Source organism: Rhopilema esculentum, chromosome 7 (assembly GCF_057945365.1).
Source record: "Rhopilema esculentum isolate cy_ngs chromosome 7, ASM5794536v1, whole genome shotgun sequence".
Taxonomy (NCBI): domain Eukaryota; kingdom Metazoa; phylum Cnidaria; class Scyphozoa; order Rhizostomeae; family Rhizostomatidae; genus Rhopilema; species Rhopilema esculentum.
In genome coordinates, this window is record NC_142821.1 from 14171604 (window position 1) to 14191466 (window position 19863).

At 37.4% G+C, this 19863-nt stretch overlaps 1 protein-coding gene across 1 annotated transcript; it reads left to right on the forward strand.

Moving 5' to 3' along the window:
* Positions 1-9269: 9269 nt before the first annotated feature.
* Positions 9270-18201, forward strand: LOC135683463 (INO80 complex subunit B). The gene is made up of 10 exons (XM_065198719.2): positions 9270-9426; positions 11669-11849; positions 13257-13465; positions 14330-14411; positions 14793-14898; positions 15114-15171; positions 15836-15939; positions 16051-16110; positions 16511-16626; positions 17635-18201. The coding sequence occupies exons 1-10, from the start codon at positions 9378-9380 to the stop codon at positions 17780-17782; spliced, it is 1113 nt and encodes a 370-aa protein (XP_065054791.2). The 5' UTR covers positions 9270-9377; the 3' UTR covers positions 17783-18201.
* Positions 18202-19863: the final 1662 nt, after the last annotated feature.

The window sequence follows — 19863 nt, forward strand, 5'->3', positions numbered from 1 at the left end:
AAGGAATTAGGAATCTATTCATATTGTTGTTTCTGTTTCAATACCCGCGCTTAAAGCCCCGGCCAAACGCTCTCGACATTTCACTCGACAACGCTCGACATTTTGTCGAATCAAATGTTGAAAGCGTTTGGCCACCTTGTCGAGTGTTGTTGAGCCTTGTCGAGCGTTGTCGAGACAAATTTGTTCAAAATTGTCGAGTGGTAACGCTCGACATTTCTATTGTTTCAGGTGTTGTCGAAGGTTGTCGAGAGCGTTTGGCCACCCCTCTTTGAAAGAGCAATACATCGCTCGACATTTGTTGAGCGCTGTCGAGTGAAATGTCGAGAGCGTTTGGCCGGGGCTTTAACTTTTGTATGTTTATCTTATTTGATGTATCGATAAAATGATTTTCATATCAAGTAATTTTCATTTAAGAACTTGTAATATTTTATAAATGAATTCAATTTGTTTCACTTATGATTACAAATCGTAATGGCTTTGAAAAAAGCAAACATTTAAGTACACTAGATCTTTTCGTCTGGCACTCTTCAGAGTCTAAAACGTCAAAAATGTTACCAATTGAGTCCTAAAGCCTGGTTCCCACTTGGTCGTTTGGGTCGTTTGGGTCGTTTGGGTCGTTTGGGTCGTTGGAAAATACCCAAACGACTGAAAAGACACAGTGGAAACGTACCTGCCAACGACCCAAAATACCCGAAAGACTCAAACGACAGTTGTCGCAGAGAATAGAAAAAATCTCCGCGACCCAAAATACCCACGCATGAATGATTTTTGCAAGTGGAAACCGACAAACGACTCAAACGATTCAAACGACCCAAGCTTCAATAACTTTTTCTTCAAGAATAGGAGATTTTCTTGTAACCGCGTGTTTGACTAGAACAAGAACAAGATAGCTGAATATTTCACAGAAAGCTTTATGGAAGAAGTTCAAAAATACGAGTGCCATTATAACAATTACTGGAAATAGTTTAAAAATAAATACAAAAATATCAAATCATGGCAAGCTTTTGCCCTTAAATTTAGTGATCTAACATCGTCGTCTGTACAAAGTCACCAGAGGTAGAAATCGCAACATCAGTTGTTCTTTATCAAATGCTACCATCGTTCCATCCACGCATGCCGCCAAAATTAAATGAGCGATGCATGGTGCAAGCAATGAACAGCATCAACAACGAACGACTCGAAAGACTCAAACGACCAAGTGGAAACCAATGTGTTCTTTGGGTCGTTTGATGAAAACGGGAACCAGGCTTAAGATGAAAACGAACTCCTTCTGTCAATACAAAATCGGTTTTTTATGTATATGTAGATAGATTCCAAAATTGCCAGATGGAACAACGATTTGGTATTTTTTTGCATTTATGGCAAAAATCGAGGGGGTTATAGCGCCCCAGGCCTCCATTCTCCGCGGTGCCTGGTAATTAGATACTTTACCTTGATAAGGAAAAAAAATCAGCAACATACCATACCTGCGCAAAAGTGTACTATTAAATAATTAATTTATGAACGATTTTAGTTTATTATATACAATTTGCCTTAAAAAGCAACAAATTGTAAAAGGCATTGGGCCATTGACATCAGTGAAGTCAGTTGGGGTTCACAATACCAAAATAGCTTTTGTAGCTAGTTACTCTACTTTGTCAGAAATGCAGACAACGTTGGAAAAGCGCAAAGCAAATAGAACAAAAACCAAACTGTTTTTAGTTTTTGTTGACAGAAATCCCATTATATGACAAATAAAATGTAAAAAATATTCTTACTTGTTATAATTTCCAATCTGATAAGAAATTGAGAAAAACATTCGACTGCTGAAGTTTGGTCATTAAACAAAACGAAAATATAAAAACACATCACACTAAAACATTTTTTTCCTTCATCCTTAGAGTACAAATTTTAAGATAATAGCAGTCGAGGAACACGCGAAAGGAAGAAAGTTAAATAGTCTTCAGATTATGATTATGTTTCTCACTTTATTTGGGAAAGATATTGAGAAAATCAAATCTAGCTTATCTTTAATATATCTAGTTTATGTTTAATGTAAAATGAAATGTTTTAGTAACGTCCATCTTTATTTCACATTTATTTTTCTAGATCAATATCCAAGTAGATGACTTTTGTATACTAGTATTGAGCCTTCTTAGGGAAAGAAATTGGCGGGGTGAGGGGTAGTAGTAGGTGTACGCCTTCAATTTTAAAGATCATGGTGTACGCATTAAATAAAGTCTTAGTCATGATGAGTACGGGTATGACTATACAATCCAATTTTTAAACGGCAGCTTTTTTGCAGTGTTCACAAAAGTATGCATAATCGTTTGCATCCAAGTTTGTTGTTGTTGTTGTAGATTTATTTTAATTCGATATAAAAACAATAGCTAACAATATATACATAAATATACAATGTTAACTTATCAAATCGAACGTAGCTACCAATTAGTACATTAAAATAATTATAGATACTTGCATTCAATAAAGATTAACTTGCATTTACTGACAGAAATTGACAGACACTACATTTGCAATTCTACCCGTCCCATTGTTTTATTAGATTCTTAAAAACCTTTTAAATTTTCTGCGGATTTCAGTTCGTTGGGTAGGCCATTCCCCGATTGACATAAAACTTTTGGATCCAAATTTTGTTTGATTAGGTCTAACATGGGCTAAGTTATTTGGATTTCTTGATGAATTATCTGACCAACGTAATTTAAAAATACTCTGCACAAAAGGTGGGTTCAACTGTTTTACTGTTTTGAATATTTCAATGCACAGAATTCTTTGACGAGCGACGAGCATTGTGCATTTGTCTGACTTCGCAAGCAGATCGTTATACGAACTTGTATGATCATTATAAAGGATTCTTAGGGCGCGTTCTTGTATCTGTTCAATTTTCTGTAGTGATTTAGACGATGAAAAATACCAGACCAAGGGACAATAACTGAAAATGGAATATACAAAGCTCTGAACAAGAATCCTTTCTTGTGGAAACCAATAAATGTCCTTAATCTTTTAGGAACATTTAATTGTGTTGCAGCTTTTTTGCAAAGATGCGAAATATGTGGGTCGAAATCAAGTTTGTAATCCAACGGTACTCCTAAAAGCTCCACTGTCTCCTCAGATTTAATTTTTTTACCATTGATGATTTATGTTCTCCACTAGTGTTTGTCTTGCCTAAGAGCAATCGCATGAAATTTTTCAGGGTTTGCAATCATTTCATTTTCTGCTAACCATGATAAGGCAATCCCCTTTTATTTTTGCAAAGTATTTACAAGATCGCGCATGTTTTTAGAAAAAAAAGCAAGTGTATTGTCGTCTGCATAATTATAGAGCGTTGCTTGTTTTATGAATAGAAATAAGTCATTTATGCAAACATTGAACAGGACTGGTCCTAGCACAGAGCCCTGGGGTACACCAGACATAACCTCTTGAGGAGAGCTGTATGAATTGTTAATCTGAACACACTGTTTTCATCCTTTGGGATAGGAATGAATTTATACTAGAGCTTACTAGAGATGCTAGAGATACTATAATCATGTGGGATACAATCAAAAGCTTTCGAAAGATCCATTAAAACTGCACCAACGAGATAGTCATTGTCAAGGCTAGTCTTCTAGTCTTCTATTAAATGTATCAAAACATGTTGGGTTGCATACACTTGTCGATACTCAACAATGAAGACTGGAAGCGTGTAATCTAATTGCTGAACCAATTGATATTTTAAGACTTTTTCATATATCTTTGAAACGGTGTTTAGAACATTCTCATATATCTTTGAAAAGGTTAGTGGCTGCTTTATTCTTTTTCTACACTCCTCCTTTCTTTGTGTCAAGGCTTGTTCATATCTCATTGCTCCCATGGTCGCATTTTCTCTCTAGGACGAAAATTGCGTTGCACACACCTCCCAGTTATCTACATTCATATCAAACGATTTCATGTCACTTTTGCAGTTATCATGATATCTCAACAACGGGCATCCTTGTTTCCTAGAGCCATCACGAGGTTCACTGAAAAGAACTGCCTTAGGAATACGGCCATCGTCCATCCTTTTGACATGCCCCAGCCATCTCAACCGTTCCTGCATTATCATTGTCCCCAAGTGTGTTAGCCCCGACCGCTTTAGTATCTCTGTATGTTCCTAGTATACATAGTCCATGTCTCTGAGCAATATAGCAACGAAGAAAGCACACAAGTCTCATAAATACGAGTCTTGACTTTGGCAGAAAGTTTATTATTTTCCCACGCTCGTTTCTTTGATAATCCAAAATTTATAGCTGCTTTGCTTATTCGTTTTGATATTTCATCGTTTAGATCTAAGTTCTTTGCTATTGTAGAACCAAGGTAGCAGAATCTTTCGACATTGCCAAGGCTATTTTCATCCAAAGTAATTTCAGAATCGGAACCCGCAGATCCCTGATGCATTATCAAAGTTTTCTTTAAACTTATTCTAAGCCTAAAACTCTTGCATGACTCAGAAAACGTGTCCACAAGCCTTTGCAGCGACTCTTCGCAATGAGCAACTAGCGCCGCATCGTCAGCAAAGAGTAGTTCACGTACAGTCGAAACTCTCACTTTGGTCTTTGCTCTAAATCTAGAGAGGTTTATCAGTCCTCCATCATGTCTAGGTGCCTTCATCATTTCCTTCGAATGCATGTCTTATGTGGTAAGAAAAATACATGTTGAATAGAGCAGGAGCAAGGACGCTTCCTTACTTTATTCCGTTATTGACTGGGAATGCTTTGAATTCTTCGTTTTCATAAGCAACTGTTGCCATCACACCCATGTGTAACGAGCGAATTAAGTTTAGTAGCTTTTGTGGACAGCCAGGTTTCCTGAGAACAACGTATAAACCCTCTCTACTGACAGAATCGAAGGCTTTTGTAAGGACAATAAACGCCATATGTAATTGGACACGCTTTTTCTTGCATTTCGCTTGTAGCTATCGTACTGAAAATATCATATCTGTAGTAAAACGCCCCTGTCGAAAGCCACATTGACTTTCTGGGTAATCGTTTTCTCCTAACATTTGTACTCTTGGGAGCAGGATTCGAGTAAATATTTTACCAATAATGTTCAGCAAAGAAATACCTCTTTTGTTTCACTTTCACTTCTGTCACTCTTGCTTTTATATAGTTGTATGAATCGTGTATGCTATCATTTCCCGATTTCAGTTGGTATGCTATCATTTCCCGATGCCTTATTTGCAGGAATAAAATCTATAGCTTGCTGCAGCTCTTCTAGTGCTGGTTCAAACCTCCAAGATTTCAAACTGAGGTAATGTCGCAAATACGGCCTCATTGATCTCAAATGTTCTTGTACATAAAATCCCGTAATGTTCAACAGTGGTATAAATTCAGGCTTTCATTTGGGGGGGGGGGGGTCAGGCCTACGATTTTCCGACAAGATAACATCTTGGATCATGTCTAATTTTAAAGAAACTGCATATTTTGATAAAAATAGATGGTTTTTTGACGGGACTCTTTAGAAATCTTTGCTGACCACGCCATAATCAAGTAGCAAGAAGAACAATCCATGTATGGTTGTTCTTCTTGCTACTTGAGACCATTATTGATATCAAGATCGATATCTCATCTAAGACAATTGATGATACAAGAGGTCTACCGATTACACTTTTGACAAGTAGTACGTCCATTTTATGCATTTTATCTTATTTTCGTCAGTGGCAAATACGTCCCTTAGATTAGCTTAAAATTCCTTTTCAGAACGATTTCTGTGAGTAATTTCGACAGGTTAAACGGTTGTCAATTATTCGAAGAAAGCCCGAATTTTCCGACGACATCGCTGATTGGGGGGGGGGGGGGGCGAATCACTTTCCAAAGCACATGCCCCAAGAAGCGCGACTGTCTCATTCTGATATCCTTAATAAGCCTTCTATTTACACCGGCTCTTGCAAGAACTTCTTCGTTGCTCACCTTGTCTGTTCACGGTATTCTCATCATCTTCCTTAAGAGCCACATCTCATAGCTTTCGAGGCGCTTCTTCAAATCTGCTGTTAATGTCCAAGCCTCAGTCCCATAGTCAGGGACTGTCTGGCGTCAAAATCGCAGGGTGGCTAGCAAACTCAAAGGGCCCGGTTAAGGGCGTGGCGGAAAAAGTTGGACCGCACCCACTGAAAAAGAAACCATAAAATAGGGTTAATTCAATAAAAATTGATAATAAACCAATGTGATAAACAGCAGCAGCATATCGATTTAATTCGTAAATTCTGACCCAATTGGATCCATACCTTTCCTCTCGTGTAAAAAGGCCTTAAAATCTTATGTAGAGTTAAAAATCAAGATAAAAAGAGTGTCATCACACATTTATATGCATTGTAGAGTGAGTGAAGAGTATGCTGCTAAGTGCATGTTGTACACTCTCATTTATAACAACCAGTAACTTTAGGTTCAGGCTGACTGTTTTTTACTTTTTACAAATTTCTCTTAACTTTAGGCTGAATTTTTCTAAATTTTTTCTAAAATTAATAGCGTGTAAGCAGTGCGATGGATAGCTTTTCCACTCTAGGGTGGTGTTCAGGCATCATTTGCCAGCAAAGTTGGTGAGAAAACCTTCATTTGACGACAAGTTTGAATATTCGCCGAAAAAGCACCCACACATGGCTAAAAATCCTCGTTTTTGGGATAAAATGTTGTTCCAAATTGATTTTATAGTAGCTCAGTCTAAGCCTGTTCTTGATTTGTTCTCAACTTTTGACCAACTTTGATGCTCGTGTTTTTATAAAATTGTTTTTTAAATAAAAAAGAAGGTCGGTAAAAAGTTTTGAATGCGCAAGGTATGTACAGTTGGCAAGCTTCTACCCTTTTAATACAGGGTGTCGATGTTGACTTTGGGGTCCTTTCTCTCTTTGCGAATCCCCACCTTGAAAGTCACAGTTTTCTTCTCCAAATGTTTCTTCTCGGAGAGCTTGCTCCTTGAAATCATCTTCTTTTTCTGGATCTCCATTTGCACTAATTGTTGTTTCTATTTGAGCGATATGCTGCTGGTAACAATTTGCAAATGCCAGCAGCTCTTCCCTGAGCATTTCCAAGCTGACATTCGCTAAACGAGAAATCTTGAACAGAAGGCTTTTGTTGCTCTCCTGTATCATCTTTTTATCAACAAATCTTCTTGGCTCTAGCATTGCTAAATCCTGATACAGATTTCTATTCTTTGCGAATCTGTCAATCTCTCCCTATCTAATTTTGAAGCTGTAACCAGATGGTAGTGATGACTCCTTTACCTTATTTTCCCACATTGGAGCCTCCCCTCTCCAGTAATTGAAACATATGCTTTATATCCATGCAATATAACATTGTACTAAGTAGGAAGAAATACAATGCCAGCCGCCCTCCCGCCAAAAAATATAATACGAGTTTCTTTTCCAAAGCCTGTCTCTGATGGATTTAAAATGTGACTTAAATCTAGCTCTCATGAGGAGGATTCTCAAAATGATCTTCGTTATGTGATTCATGGTACGGTATTGCTCACTGATATTTTCGGAAGAGCTATGAACACAGATTTTCTAAAATCATCGGGAAATTTTCCATCATCATACATTTTTTTGATTATCATACATTTCCATACATTTCAATGGGGCTACTTTTCTTTATACTGACGCAACGTTTGATTTCTTCGTACATTTTACAAGTTTTGATAATCCCTTATGCTACCGATGTTTATACGAAAACGACTAGGAGTTTTGTTGCGATATATCTTCTTCGCACAAATTTTAATCTTGCAGCCAATCAAAGAATGGTCAGTGTCACATTCAGCACTCTGATAAGATCTCGTGTGTAAGATTTCCTTCAAATGGGAACATCTTGTCAGCACAAGGTCTAATTGGTGCCAATGCCCAGATCTCTGATGCTTACAAGATGTTTTCCTCAAACTTTTTCCCGCAAAGAAGGTGTTAATGATGCATAGGTTATGGTTTGCACATACTTCCAACAATAGTTGTCCGTTATAATTCATATTTCTGACGCCATGTTTCCCTAGTATGCCTGTCCAGTTTTCAAAGGAACGCCCAGCTCTTGCATTAAAATTGCCGAGTATTAGAGCTGTTTCTGTTTGTGGGACTTTTTCAATCTCCTTTTCAAGGTCTAGGCAGAAATTAAACTTATCCTCGTCGTCAGCCTGATGAGCGGGTGCATATACACTAAAAATCGTTAAAGGGCTTTCAAAGGGCGTTACTGGTAGTGTGAACCTTCAAAGTCATGAGTCTGATTGTTTTAGCCACTGGAGTTTCACAGAAGGGTGTAATATTATTTTGTATGGCAAAACCAACTCCATGTTCGCGTTTCTGCCCTTGTGGCTTCCCATGCCAAAAATATAGTGTAAGAGCTCTCCTTGATTGAACCGCTTTCTGGTAGGCGGGTTTCAGATGAAGCAGCAATATCAACGTTAAGCCGATCCAATTTATGATAAAGTAAAGCCGTTTTTCTTTAATTCCTAGTCTGCATTAAAGACAGGGGTCAAAGTCCGTATATTCCAATAAGCAAGAAGTTTGATTTCAGTTGATTCAGGATTTGTTTTTTTGGAGAATGGCTTTTTAGCCCACCTTTTCTAGGACCGTCCTCTGATTGATCTGGCAAGCAGGCCATCCCTAAATAGGTGTGCTTGGATATCTTGGTAGCTGCCTCAGGTTTCCTTCTGCCACGTACGGAATCCTGCGACCATCACATCAAAACCTTCGACGACCACGCCTAGGCACTTAGTATGGAAGATGGGAGCTGACTTAGACCTTCCATCCCCCGTTTTGGCTTTTGTGGCTGTAGCTTCTGCCAGAAGGCAATGATAAATTTAAGCCAACTGCCTATCGTCTCAGCATGGGTGCCTTTTCCTTCTGGTGTGGTCCCCTAGCCTTTCTTCAGCCAAGAAGTACCCACAGGGCAGTGGGGGCATGGGTTTTAAGGCGCCCATAGCTCGCCTTACTCTGGAGGCTGCAACTCTGTGGTATTTTAAAGGGACCACCCCGCCACGAATGGTCCCACCACGTTGTATCAATCTCTCCAGTCGGATGCAGTTAAACATCATACTCATGACTAAGGGGTATTAGGGGTAGTAAGGTTCATTAAATGTCAATGTGTACACGAGAACAATTAGGAGTTTTGTTGCGATATATCATTTTCATTAAATGTTAGTGTTTGAATATAAATTAGTAGAAAAGAAGGCTGATTCAAATATATTCAAAGGGTACCAGTCCCTTTCTAGAAGTGAATTGGAAATGCATTTTTGCCACACAAGACTCACTAGCTGACCAATGAGCTGACCTGACCACTGTGGAGCTGATCAAGCTGACCCGTTCCACTACCTCCTTTTGATGGCGTACCACCTTAACTTATAAACAGTGATTTTGACGAGGAAACAATAATTATTTAACGCCATTGAAAATGGGAAAACGTAAAGGCGAAGAAAGTTCAGAGGATCATTTAGAGACTGGTAAATCAACACACTATCGTCCTCTTTTCATTGCAACTCAGGCTTGTCGAATTAGAGTAGTGTCCGTCTTCTGGCTGCAAGGCAAAATGAAAGTGGAGATCTTGAAAATTATATCTCTGCCCCCGCACAAATCACAAGGAAACTGTGCATTAGGATTGCTTCTTGGTTTTCCATTGCATTGATCATATAAGCTTTACTTTACTTTTCGTGGTAGCATTTTACAAATTAGTTGCACACAAAGCAGTTAAACTGAAAATCGGGAAATTGCGCTACTAGGTGGCTGTTCGAATGGCTTTCTAATGGAGTCAACCTTTTCTGTCTAGTAGAGCTGCTGCATGACCAATATGACTATTTGCTACCAAAATTCAAACAATAAAACACAGTGCAACTAGCCCAACTATTCAAACAAAAGTTCCCTCCTAAGCCAGTCCACAGGCTCAAGGCTGCAGAGTGTAGCATGTGCACACACAAGATTCTTTCAGAGGTTTGTCTAATGCACACAAAAACATAGGGCTGCACACACATTCTTCTGGGCACTGGAAAATTTTTAAGGAGCACGCTTTTTGAATCTTTGCTTTCCTATCTTGGTGTAAACAACATTTTCTTTATAACTTTGAATGCTGAGGAATGGGGATTTTAGTAGGCATAAAACAACTTTAATTTACTGTCCATGACTAAATTAGAAAACGTTGCTGTCTGTAACCAAATTAGAGAACACGTACCACTTATTTGCTATGTGCATTTTGTGAGCAGATTGACTTTTGTCTATATGATGCTATCCTCCTGTTTTGAAAACTCTGGCATGCAAATGCATTGAATGAAATATGAGGCACAGCTTTTCAGGTTTGCTCACTGAAGTCTCAAAGCTATGTGAAATTAGAAGCAAAGAGGAAAATTTTTAAGGGCCATGTTCTACAGATTACCACAGAATGGCCCTGGAGTCATCTTATATCTAATTTTTTTGATTTGATATTTTGAAATGACCTATGGTTGCCCTAATCAATTGATGCCCAGAACTAAAAATCTACTGACTAGCATAATTCTCTGAGAAACTACAGTCTTAGGTTTATTCTCAATTTCCAAAGCAATGGCTGGTAAGAAGAGACCTTGACAGTTACTAAGAAAGGGCATAACAAGGTCTGAATCAATGAAAGTAAGATTTTTTGGGAAACTACGGTATCTGACTTGTGCTCAAGCATGATTTACTCTTTTGGGATCATTCTGTGGACTGAATTAGGTTGAAATCAACTGACTGAGTGAACTTTTAGGGGGTTGCATTTCAACCCCACACCCTCACCTGGAAGTTTGATTACGTACAGAAAATAATTGAATTCTAATCATGCAAAATATATGATTTGTCTCCATGCTAAATTATGATCTGAAGTCAAAATTTTGTGGAATGCTTGAAAGCTCTTTTGCAGAAATAATTTCTGTGCACACATTTGTGAGACATATTGGCAAATACTTTGCCCATTAGAAACTTGCTATGCACATTGGATCAAAATTGAACAGTGTGCACACATTGCACACTTTGTCAGCACTCTTGCACATATGTACACATTTGTATTTGCTCTTGCACACACAAGATCTTGTTGAGAACTGCCACACTCTGCAGACTGGCCCAAGCTGGAAAACTTGCATAAGCTGGCAGCTACACTCAATGTCTTACACTTGTTCTTAACCTACAATTTCAAATAAATTCATATATATACTATATTTTATACTATAGGCATGTTAACTATATACTAGCATCATTTGTGGTCACCCAGACTGGAAACTTTGTCATGTGCCTGCAGTATATTGCCTTATGACTTACGAGTCTGTAGTTAATAAAAATTTTAATTATTAACCCTTTAAATTTATAAATGTGTGTGGTTTCAGGTGGGCAGTGGATTTTCTGTGGTGTAACCTAGATGGATTCCACCCAGGGCTCTCAGGCCACAGCTGATAGAGTGCTGTTGCTTACAGCAAAATGTTACAAAATTTATACATGTTTTCCAACCTGTTCATGCCTTAAAGTATGCTCATGAAATAAGCAAAAATATTCAAAATAAGGCAGTTGTGCCAAATTTCTGTTGTTGTTATTGTTATGCTCCAAACCTATTTTTGAGCTTGTCCACATTGTTCTAATCTCAAAAAGTTTCTTTGATGGCATTCACTTATGTTGAAATAGTCAACCCTTTTTAAAACTGTTTAGAGGAGTGTTTCAAAGTTAGATGAGAAATCAGCTATTCTATTTTAGGTTCTTTGCATAAAAAATCAAAGCACAAACATAAAAAACACAAGAAAAAACGAGAACGCTCATCGTCAAACAGTGAAGAAATAGATGTAGTTGGTTTTGATATGAAAAAGGAAGGAACAGCAGGTTTTGGATCATTGAAATTGAAGATCAAGTTTGGAGGAGAAACAGTATCAACAACTCAGTAAGAAAATATTTTCACTGTGACTGTTTTTCACTAATGTCACTGTAGTTGCCAAGGCTCCTTGAATATGAAATTAACCTAACAAGCTTGAATGAAAACAACTGTGTCAAAACAAACAAACAAACAGCAAACAAACAAACAAACAAACAAACAAACAAACAAACAAACAAACAAACAAACAAATAAACAATTGTTATTCTGCACTAGAAACAACTTCAGAGCTCAATTTTAAAATGAAATTCTCTTAAAATATCTTTGCACTGTTAAAACACTTCTAACCCTTGTGTGATGTTTTGTGGGTTCCACATAGTTTGTAGATATGATTTGTATCAATTTGTGTATCTACTTACTTTTGTGTATAGAACAGGATGGTTCTTAATGCGACCATCAGGCTAGTATATATAGCTTTGCCTATACGGCATTGAGCACTCTACGACAGACTGGTAAACAGTCATTTTCATTTTGTGTGTATATATCCAAGTTTTTAGCAGACAGGTTTATCAAAAAAAGAAATTTAGGTATTCAAAGAGACTTTATACCGCCCTGTTTCTTATTAGAAGGATATTTAATTTAGAGCAGGAATTTTTGTCTGTGGTTGATTGCGTTTGACTGCATTGTTTTCTATTCTCTTGAATTTTGATTCATATCTCTCATCAGGCTGTTCTGTTTTGACCTCCTACTGAGATTGACAAACCTTTGAAACTGACACACCTTTGAAACTGACACACCTTTGAAACTGACACACCTTTGAAACTGACGCACCTTTGAAACTGACACACCTTTGAAACTGACACACCTTTGAAACTGACACACCTTTGAAACCAGCATATGTTAGAAATTGATAAACCTTTTAAATTAGCATGGCCTTTCTTCGTATTGTTTAAATGCAAGTCTGACCAGAATAAGTGAGACATCATTTGCATTGATCATTAATCGCAAAAGGCTAAGGCCGGATCCATGAAGAGCCCCCACTTTTCATGTTATCAGTTTTAAAATCAATTGTGCTCTCCCTGTTTCAAAAGTAGCTCCCATACAAATTTCATGCTGTCTGTGCCAAAGTGAGCTTATAAAGGGAGAGTCTTTACCACTCTCAGCACATTTAAGCCAATTTGTAACAGGTTCAACTGATTTTGTACATTTGGAGTTGTTCTTTCAGTTACTTTGCCCAGGTCCCAAAATTCAAAAGTATGATTTTTGATTTCTGCACTTAGCTGTTTTGTTTCAGTTGTGTGGTTTTCCCAATGCTTCATTGTTGTTTTATATCATAATTGATGATGCAACTTATGGTTGTCAAATCTATGAAGTGGAAGATAAATTTTGTATCTACAAATTCGTTGATAATGTTGGCTTTCAGATATATCCTATTTGTAATTCAGTTACAATTGTTTTGTCTTGTTATCTTGCTAGATTTATAAATGTGAAAGGAAAGGAGCTGAAGACAGAAGAGCCTCAGACTTACAAAGAAAGCAGCTTGTACACCCAAACAAAACTTGCTTCTATACAGATAGTGGAACCGAATATTGAAGAAGAAAATGATGATGATCTTGATGATTATGATGATGTAGAAGGAAGTGAAGATATCAACATCAGTCACAATGATGACTCTTTACAACAAGGTGAATCAGTTGCTTTTTTGGTAAAAGGCTAATGACATATATAAAGATGTGAATAATGCGGTGTAGTAGCCTCTTATTGACTATCAGTTTATGATAGTGTTCATAAAATCAGTTACCCAGCCAGTATTCAAATTGAAAGCTTCTGAGAGTGGAATGGGAGTTTCTCTCAGATTTAAGTATTTAAAGCTTGAGCCCCTAGAATCACTCAACCATTGATGGGAACTACTTGTTGGCAAATTACGTCTGTTCAAGATTTTTAAAATATATATTGTGAATTGAAAGGGAGCATGATATGTAAAATAACTAATTCAACATTTACTAGGTAAAGGCCTTAAAAAAATTGCTTTTTGAAATCCAATTGGGCATCTTTTATCAAATATTTTACTCTAACTCATGCCAAAATATAGAACCTAAAAAAGTTTATACTGTACCAAGACTGATGTTGTCTTTTTTTCAAAGACAACTTCAAACAGCTGTTTGCTGGTTGAAAACGTCATTGCTGCACAGAGCGCCTTGCCTGTAATGAAAGGTTTTTAAAATGACTGTTTTCAAGATTTGAATCCTCAGAATGGTGGCCAAAAATTGAATGCCTGTGGACAAACTTCAAAATGATAAGTGTTGAAAATGAGAATCACCTCCAATGCGTCAAGAACAAACTGCAATGAATTATGTATGTCTGATAATTTGCACCAGCATATGGTCCTTCATCGGAACAATTGTGATGGGTGGTTCAGAACAATAACAAGTTATGTTTTGATTGATACCTGTCACTTCTCTACCATTTCAGATTTTTCTACTCTCTTGAGTGCCAGAACATTAGACGATGCTTGCACTACTCAGTCTAACCGTTCATCTTTTTTCCAGGTCTCGAGTACAGCGAGTTTGCAGAGGACTTGGACGAATCTGTCTCTGACGTCATTTCCCAAGATTCAACTATTAAAGAAGAGTAGGATTCTCTACCTATTTCTGTTCTTTCTTGAAATTTCCGTTGTATTCAAGTTTGTGTTTTTAGGATTTTCGTCTTAGATAAGATATTCTTTGTAAAGGAAAGCTTCGTGGTACTGCTAAAAGATATCTTTTATTTGTGGCTTGGGGAGATGCTTGTCCTTTTTTATTAATTGTGAATGTATGTTCATTACATTTCGTTTGCAAGATGTTTTTATGTCACGTTTCTAAACCAATTATTTAGGAAATGTTATATAGATCGAAGCCTTTAAAAGAAGCAATTAATCAACTGGACAACAAATCCAACTTCTTGCAATGTCGTGTTGTAGCAATGAGTTTCGTGGGTTATGATTATGATTAAAACAAAGCGGTTCTTGTTTAGTGATGACGATGAATCGAAGTGGCTGGATGCGCTGGAGTCTGGAGAGCTGGACGACTATGGGAGATTGAAGAAAGAGAAAGACGTCTCATTGATGACGGCAAGACAGGTGAGCAGTATGGATATTGTTTATCAGTTGATGCATCCAATAATTTGGTCAGTTTGAATAACAATTCACAAAAACAGAAGACTGATTGTAGAATTATTCTGTATATCAGATTTGTGAAAAATCAAAACAGTGACATTGATAAAAATTTATTTCAATTGAGATAGGAAAGTATCTTTACATTTAAGCAGCATTCAATGTTATTTTGTTTTCACCAGAGGGCGCTGTATGGACACCTGGTTGAAGGAGAGACAGAACTTCTCGAGCTGCCAACATGTATGCTTTAGATGCTAAGTTTTTGTTTTGATCATCGATTTGTATTCACCTTTATTGGCAAAATGAATGCTCATTTGAATCGATCTTTAAATCTGACTGGTCGCATTACCAAGCTAAAGCCCTGCTCTCTTTACGCCGTTTTCGTACGGAAACAAAACTGAATCGATTCGTTTTTGATTTTGCATTCCATTAATTCTCTGGTAAATGGATGTATTTGATACCAAACTGTAGGTATTTGAATGCTATATTCAAAATGAAGTGATTTGAAAACGATTTGGAACCGTAAAAGCGTGATGTCATTAGAAAACGAAGTTATTCATCCTCAGTTTCAAATTAAGTCCTTATATGGAGCAACGAGAATACATTGGTGAACCCCTTCTTTTTCGTGTTAGCGTCTCTTGATGAAAATGGAGTTGGCCGGAAAAGGCACTCTATGCTGGGGGTAAAATATGCTTGGTTTGTCCCTCTATTCTATTTTAAAGTTTTGTTTCTCATTGTACTGGATTCTTACCGTCATTTTGTTTTGTTCCTGCCCGTTACTTTTAATCACATTACTCATTCAGGATGCTTGGAATCCTCCGGACAGCCTATCACGTTATCTTCCTTCTGACGTAAATTGTCGCTATGCATAATGTAATTTAACAAATTTTGGTTTACCCTTTAGGGGCAAAAAGGAGAGACGAAAATTCAGAGGAAGCACAGTTAAGAAGAAAACAGAGAGCAAAGAAGAGAAAACAGCAAATGCAGAAACAGATCGAAGAAACGAAGGTAATTTATACAGAAATCCGTAAATGGAAATGTGAGCAATGCCCGCGGGATTTCACGGGATAATGATAAGAGACCTTGCTGTATCTGTACCTTGATTTTGTCCCTTTTTAGGCGCAGACGATTGACAAACTGTTGAATAAGCAAGCAGCAAAAGCAAGGAAGGAAACAAAGGTAATTTTGCCCCGATGACGTCTTAACAAAATGATTTTAGAATATTCGAATTCTGACCATGTAAACCGAAGGTTATACAATAATAGTTCTACATGTAAATAGAAAGTTGAATGTTTTATGAACTGGCCACGATATATAAAATGTTGAAACATGCTCCTCCCCCATCGCTGTAAGATTGTTTCGCGAGCCGAGACAAAGTGGCAGTAGCCCTCCAGTAACCCCTTTTGATCTTCATGGCCATATCACTGCCAATTAGTAACTTGTATTTTATTTTGTACTTCTGATATATTCGTTTAGATTATGCATTCCAAACTAAGAAGTTTTTGAAGCATACTTTCACGATGAAGACATGAATTCTTTGCATTTGCCATACCGACTAACCTTGTACTTTACTTATTAGCTGTCCCACAAAAATAGGAGACATGGAACACACATCAAGTATGCAAATGGTCCGAATGGCATCAGCATTTCCCTATCCAAAGGACTTGATTTCCCAATGAAAGCCCAGCCCCCGAGGTAAGTGCCAATCATTTTGGTTTTTTGCAATGTACTTCACGACTCTTTGATGACGTATTGCTGTTTGCTTTGTGTTAGCTGATGACGTGTAATGTCTACAGGCGTCACCCTTGATGGCTTGAATATGTCATTTTACTTCGCTTTAAGTTTTGTTCTTCCTCCTGCACATCTTGCTGTCAATCATGATCCCCTTGAGAAGCGGGTTCTTCCCCTAATGTTAGGCACAATGTTCAGGTTTTTCATCCGCTGCATTGGTTTTTCTTCGAAATTAGAAACGGATTATGTTTTCTTTTTTACTGTTTGGAGGACATTTTTTGGATCAGAGATACTCTTTTAAGTTAAAAGCAAACCCTTTTATTACTGAATTTAATAACCCTAGCTTCAATGTTGAGTTTTCAAATGTATCTATCTACGAGGCAACGATATGAAGGTGAAAAATATCCTGAAGCGAAGAAGTAATCGAGGGACACGACCAGAAAGGACTCAAGCCCGTAGCCAGCAATACTATACGAGCAGCGATGTCCAGTGTACGTGGTAGTCTACGCGTAGACATAAGGGATATTGCGTATTGGCTACCCGTAGACCCAGATTACTAGAATATAAACTCTTACTTATGACTTAAAGGCAGAATGATATTGAAACTGTAAATTGTGCCCTGTAAAGATGTGAAAAGTTAGCAGTAATTCATTATAATCTAAAAGAAGTTGGTTGTAGCCAAATCTGCGCAATGTACCTAGGTAAGCAAAGGTGTGCAGAAGAACTTCACGGGCTGCTGGTCATTTACGGCCATTGGTCATTTGCGCTTATGTTTATTTTCGATGCAAATAATCGCAGGTATAAATTGCTTCTAGTAATGAAGTATACAATGATTTGTCATCAATTAGAAGGAGTTTATTGTAGCCAACTACCCTAAAGTTTTAATCGAAATTACAATGTTAAGATTTTGATTTCCATTAACAATTATTGTGTTAACTTTTAACATAATTTATTTTTTTCTTTTTTAACTAGAGAGCCACCAATGTCGGTGAAGTGTGCCGTCGATGGCTGCTCAAATCAGAAAAGGTATGCTTGCAGTAGGACAAAACTACCTGTGTGTGGAATCGACTGTTACAAGAAAGTGCAGCAACTGGGTCAACCATTGCAAGTAGCGAGTTGATGGGTGTTTGTTTGTTATCACAAATTATTATTATAACGAGTGCCATGTTCACGCATTTGAAAGTGTTACCCCCGTCAAGTCCTTCATCTTTATGGGGTTTCCTGAGAAGGCGTTCTGCACCCGTGAAAGACGTTCTTCAATGATGAACCAAGAAATTGGCGTTGCTGAATGGTAGAGATTCTTCCGGTCTGTAATTTCACCGAAAAAGGTCGTTTGCGGGCAACGCCAAAGATTTTTTATGTGTACAGAACAAAATACCTTTAATGTTTCCAAATGGCATTTCAGAAATTGGCCTCGTTTTACATAAGCATTTTATGGATGCGAGGCCAATTGTTATGCGGTGTTTCTGTAGCTCTATTTGTTAGAGAAAAGAAGAAGATGATGTAAGGGTAGTGGATCAATTAATGCTTGTGCCTGTATTGCTGTCTCTGAATTGGGAAATTCTTGCTTCTTGATGCCTAATTTCTTCGTCTTCACATCGGCTGTTAGTTGAAATCGGAGCAACACGTCATAGAAGACAGATTTTGCGCCTTTAACGTACATGAAAATTTTACCAGCTAATTTACGTTTATTCTAAAATAAATTCAAAATGACAAACAATTTACTAAAATATGGTCGAGAAATTGGGCAGTGTCTGTTGATAAAACGATAAAACGAAACAGTTTGCTCTTGAAAGAAACAGTAAAAAATCTTTATGTGGATGGTAATATGCATTGGCAATATGCAAAAGGAAGGAAATTACCACTTAAGTACGTCCATGAATTACCCAGCAAAATCATTCAGTTCCTGTGCTGCTGTTCCCAAAATATCTATTTTTGCTCTTTATTTATGTCTTTCACTTTTTCTCTGTATTACTTTTTCTGTTTGCCCCGTTCTTTATCTGCTGCGTGTTTGTGATAGCTAGAAACATATAAAACAAAGCATGCATGTTGTAAGAGTAGCCCACTCGCTGTACCGTGATTTGACGGGTTTAGTGCTTGATAAATTTTATCTTTGATGGGTTTTGTGGAAAACTCAAATCAAGCCCAGTCGTACAAAGACTTTATCTACCTGGCTGAAAATTTCAAACCAATAAAAATAGAAATTGGTCATTTTTTGGCATTCACAACCTTCAGTGGCACTCACTGTTCCGGTCTGCAATATCATATAAAATTATAATTTGTCACCAATATTGACCAGTTTCCATAACCAAATTTGGCTGCAATACTGTATTCATGAGGCTCTGGTACCCAGGGTACAAATCACTCTATAGTAGAAATTGGTAAATCCTTACTCAAAAGTGAATTGCACCTCGATAATATGGAAAGTACTTTCGTTCAGGTAATTTACGTCTCTAAGAAGTTCTTATCACCTTTCGGTTTTACCCACAGCTAAATTTTTAAAAATTTTCCGACACAACAATGATTTTGCCGAAAATCCGTAAAATTTTGAAACAAGAGGGGGTCACAGCCCCCCTGCCCCCCGGCCACGACGCCCCTGGAGGTACGAGCTTCGGCGGTATCTGATCCTCTCCAGTAGATTTCTTTCCATCCAAGTTTTCTTTCCTTCCATCCATTTCTTTCCTCTCCAGTAGATTTCAATAGTTCCATAACTTCTTGATTGTTTGCTTCTTGAAAGGAAAATTTTTTGATTTTTATTCATGATTTTGAATGATAGCTAGGAAGCTATGGTGGTTTTTATACTTGTCCAGAATAAATCGAACAATTTGGCGGTCATCAGAAATTCCAGTATCATTAGCGAGGTTAACGGGCTTCTTACCGCTGGATTTCTCAACTATGTTTACATAGTAATCATTAAAGAGATCTGTCAGTTTCTGATCATTTGCTATAACAGTGTCGTTTTTCACAAGAAAAATATCGCTATTATTTGAAAGAAAAGGTTTTACGAGGTCCCAGAATTCTTTATTGGAAAGTGTACCATTTTTTCGCCACTTTAAAGTGGTTTTCATGGCTTTTTTCGTAGAGAAACACATTTATTACAGCTAAATTGCATCAGGCCCCCACCAAATTCATTCCTATCATGACGAATCGGTTCTTGGTAGTTATTCATGAAAAAGGTTTTAAAATTTAGTTTTGTTTCTT

Excerpts from the sequence above, each read along its gene's own strand:
- LOC135683463 (XM_065198719.2), top strand. The coding sequence starts at position 9,378 with ATGGGAAAACGTAAAGGCGAAGAAAGTTCAGAGGATCATTTAGAGACT. Across the intron at positions 13,466-14,329 it reads TGATGACTCTTTACAACAAG|GTCTCGAGTACAGCGAGTTT; the intron begins GTGAATCAGTTG and ends TCTTTTTTCCAG. Across the intron at positions 16,111-16,510 it reads AAGCAAGGAAGGAAACAAAG|CTGTCCCACAAAAATAGGAG; the intron begins GTAATTTTGCCC and ends TTTACTTATTAG.